The 2,500-nt window shown below is 47.4% G+C and overlaps 1 protein-coding gene across 4 annotated transcripts in view; it reads right to left on the reverse strand.

Annotated features, from left to right (window-relative positions):
• Positions 1 to 2,500, reverse strand: part of cdc42bpab (CDC42 binding protein kinase alpha (DMPK-like) b) — a 58,435-nt gene that overhangs the window by 11,966 nt on the left and 43,969 nt on the right. For 2 of the 4 annotated variants that reach the window (XM_083688363.1, XM_083688362.1), the window contains exons 23-24: positions 1,717 to 1,755; positions 218 to 337 (exon numbers count right to left, since the gene is read on the reverse strand). In XM_083688363.1, the coding sequence (XP_083544489.1) occupies positions 218 to 337; positions 1,717 to 1,755 (159 nt within the window). The remainder of the gene's footprint in view (positions 1 to 217; positions 338 to 1,716; positions 1,756 to 2,500) is intronic. The other 2 variants (XM_083688365.1, XM_083688364.1) reach the window with 1 other exon arrangement.

Raw genomic sequence — 2,500 nt, forward strand, 5'->3', positions numbered from 1 at the left:
GCGGGAGAGAGGTCAACGGTGAGTGTGTTGCCGTGGAAACATTACAACGTGAGTGAATTGAGCTTTTAGTAAACGCAGTAGACACAAAAAAGCTTTACGAGTGAGTAACCCAGGCCAAAGCCGCCCCAAGAAGAGCAAGCAAAGGGGAGAGACACAGAGAGATAGGACTGTTTGAAGGTCAGGGGTTAGGGGTTAGGGGTCAGGGGTCAACGCTGACCTCAATAGGCTCCATGTCGCTGGCCGTGGAGGGCGATCGCGAGCGAGACTTGAGGTTGAATTTAGAATCCTCGTCCCGGGATGGAGTGTTGGAGGGGGTGAAGTTATCCACAGAGTCCACCTGAAGAGAGGGAGGGAGGGAGGGAGGAAGGAGAGAGAGAACAGGGAAGGGGGGAGGGAGGGAGGGGGGTGTTAGACAGAGGATGTAGTGTTGCTGTGGACAGATAAGGACCACGAAACCAAGACGGACCAAATAGCACCATCATCCATGCTTAGGGGGAAGAGAGGGAAATCCATTGAACCATGAAGAGGTCTTGTGGTCGTCGAGATAGAGTCCGACGCTCCATTAGTCGTGTGTATCGCGGTTGGACCACAAATCCACCAACTGAAGAAGCACACGAGGGAAAGGGCAGCAGAACCAAACTATACACCATGCGTTTCAAGGGGGGTAACTGCACAAAGCCATTTGGAGGGTAACAGAAACTGAAACCATACATTTCGAGGCGTCTTTTCCCGGACACAGATTAAGCCATTGAATATGCTTTATAAAGTCGAGGACTAGGCTTAATCCAGGTCCGGGGGGATACGGCCCATACAGTACGTGAGGACGAAAGAGCACAGCATACACCCGTTCACCATGCCTAGAAAGCCAAGTCCAAATTCCAGTAGCCACACTAGCAAACCACATAGAATTCACAGCCAATACATACGCTATGAAAGTCCACCCAGTCCATCGCAAACTGTGGAATGTAAACATAACTGGAGACACTCTCCATTTTGAGAGACAGGTTAACGTCAGTGTTATGGTTGGGTAGCAAATGTCCATCTGTGAGGTAGCCAACTAACAGTAAATATTGTAGTGAACGGCGGGGTAGAGCTGCGGTTATCGAACTCACAATCTTCCGCTGACAAACCGGCCGCGTTAGCTACAACACCAAGGGAGTTAACTCCCTTGGCGGAGCTGCTAACGGGCCTTAACACAGGGTCGTTACAATATGTTCTGATTTGCCCAAAAGTTTTACAAAGCTTTTCAGGTACGGTAAAATTGAGTCGTTTACTTGAATTCACCGTTCATTTGTTACTGTTCAGATTCCATTCGCTAGCAATCATAACGCTGACGCCTGTCTCCAGAAATGACAAGTGTCTCCAGTCATCTTTCCATCCTGCAGTTTGGGACGTACAGATATTCATAGCGTATACAGTGTACATTGCTAGTGTACGATCTTAACGGCATGCAAGAGCTGATATTGGAACACAACCAGGCCTCCTTGGATCTGGGATGGAAGCATTCGATCAAGGTCATATGAAAGTCCAGGGTTGCCTTTTCCACAAAGCCCCATGCAACACAACACAACACAACACAACACAGACATAAGCATTCATAAACATCCATAAGCATTCATAAACATTCACAAACATAACCAGTCATGCAACAGACAACATCCAGAAGATGGTTTTGGGGGGGGACAGAGAATATCCGAGCACAGAGATGGTGCTTACACGTCTGCCTTTGCTAGCTGGCCCAACGGACGGTGAGCGCTTCATTGGAGAGAGAGAGAGAGAGAGAGAGAGAGAGAGAGACAGAGAGAGAGGGATGAAGAGAGAGAAAGAGATGTAAATATTGAAACATCCGGAGAGGCTCTTGGAAAGAATAATAAAGGAACCATCACATAAACGGAATGGCGTTCCAGAGAGTGGGAAAGTGGGGAAGGGTTGGTTTACACCATGGATTCCTACATGTGATGATGGGACACTGTCTTTCAGGGACGTGGGGTCTACTGTACGTCACAGGAAAAAGGTCACGACAGAGCGATAGAGAGCAATACGAGTCAGCAGCGCCTGGACTCAAAGCCAAGACCAAGCACTGACAACCCCATTCAATGACGTTCAACTAACACTCACACAGAGGAGCCGCTGCCTAGTGCCTAACACACACAACACAACCCACACAAACACTGTCTCTAAGCCAGCGACTGGACACACTCTCACACACACTCTGGCTACTTCACCACCTACTGCAGCTGCTACTCACACCTCTCTTACTTACTGGCCGACAGACACTTACTTCTTCCCATAACTCAATTAAAGAGGATGAGGATGAGGAGAAAGAGTCCTGACGTACCAGAAAAATGAAAGCAAGGAGGACCAAAAACAAAAACAAACAAACAAAAAAAAACAGTTGGGAAAATGTCAAGAGAAATGAAACAAAACCAGAAAAATGTAAACAGAAATCATAGAAACTCAATGTGATGTTCTGAGCAACGACAACACTTAAAAATAAACT

The sequence above is a fragment of the Argentina silus genome (assembly GCF_951799395.1).
Source record: "Argentina silus genome assembly, chromosome: 17".
Lineage (NCBI taxonomy): Eukaryota > Metazoa > Chordata > Actinopteri > Argentiniformes > Argentinidae > Argentina > Argentina silus.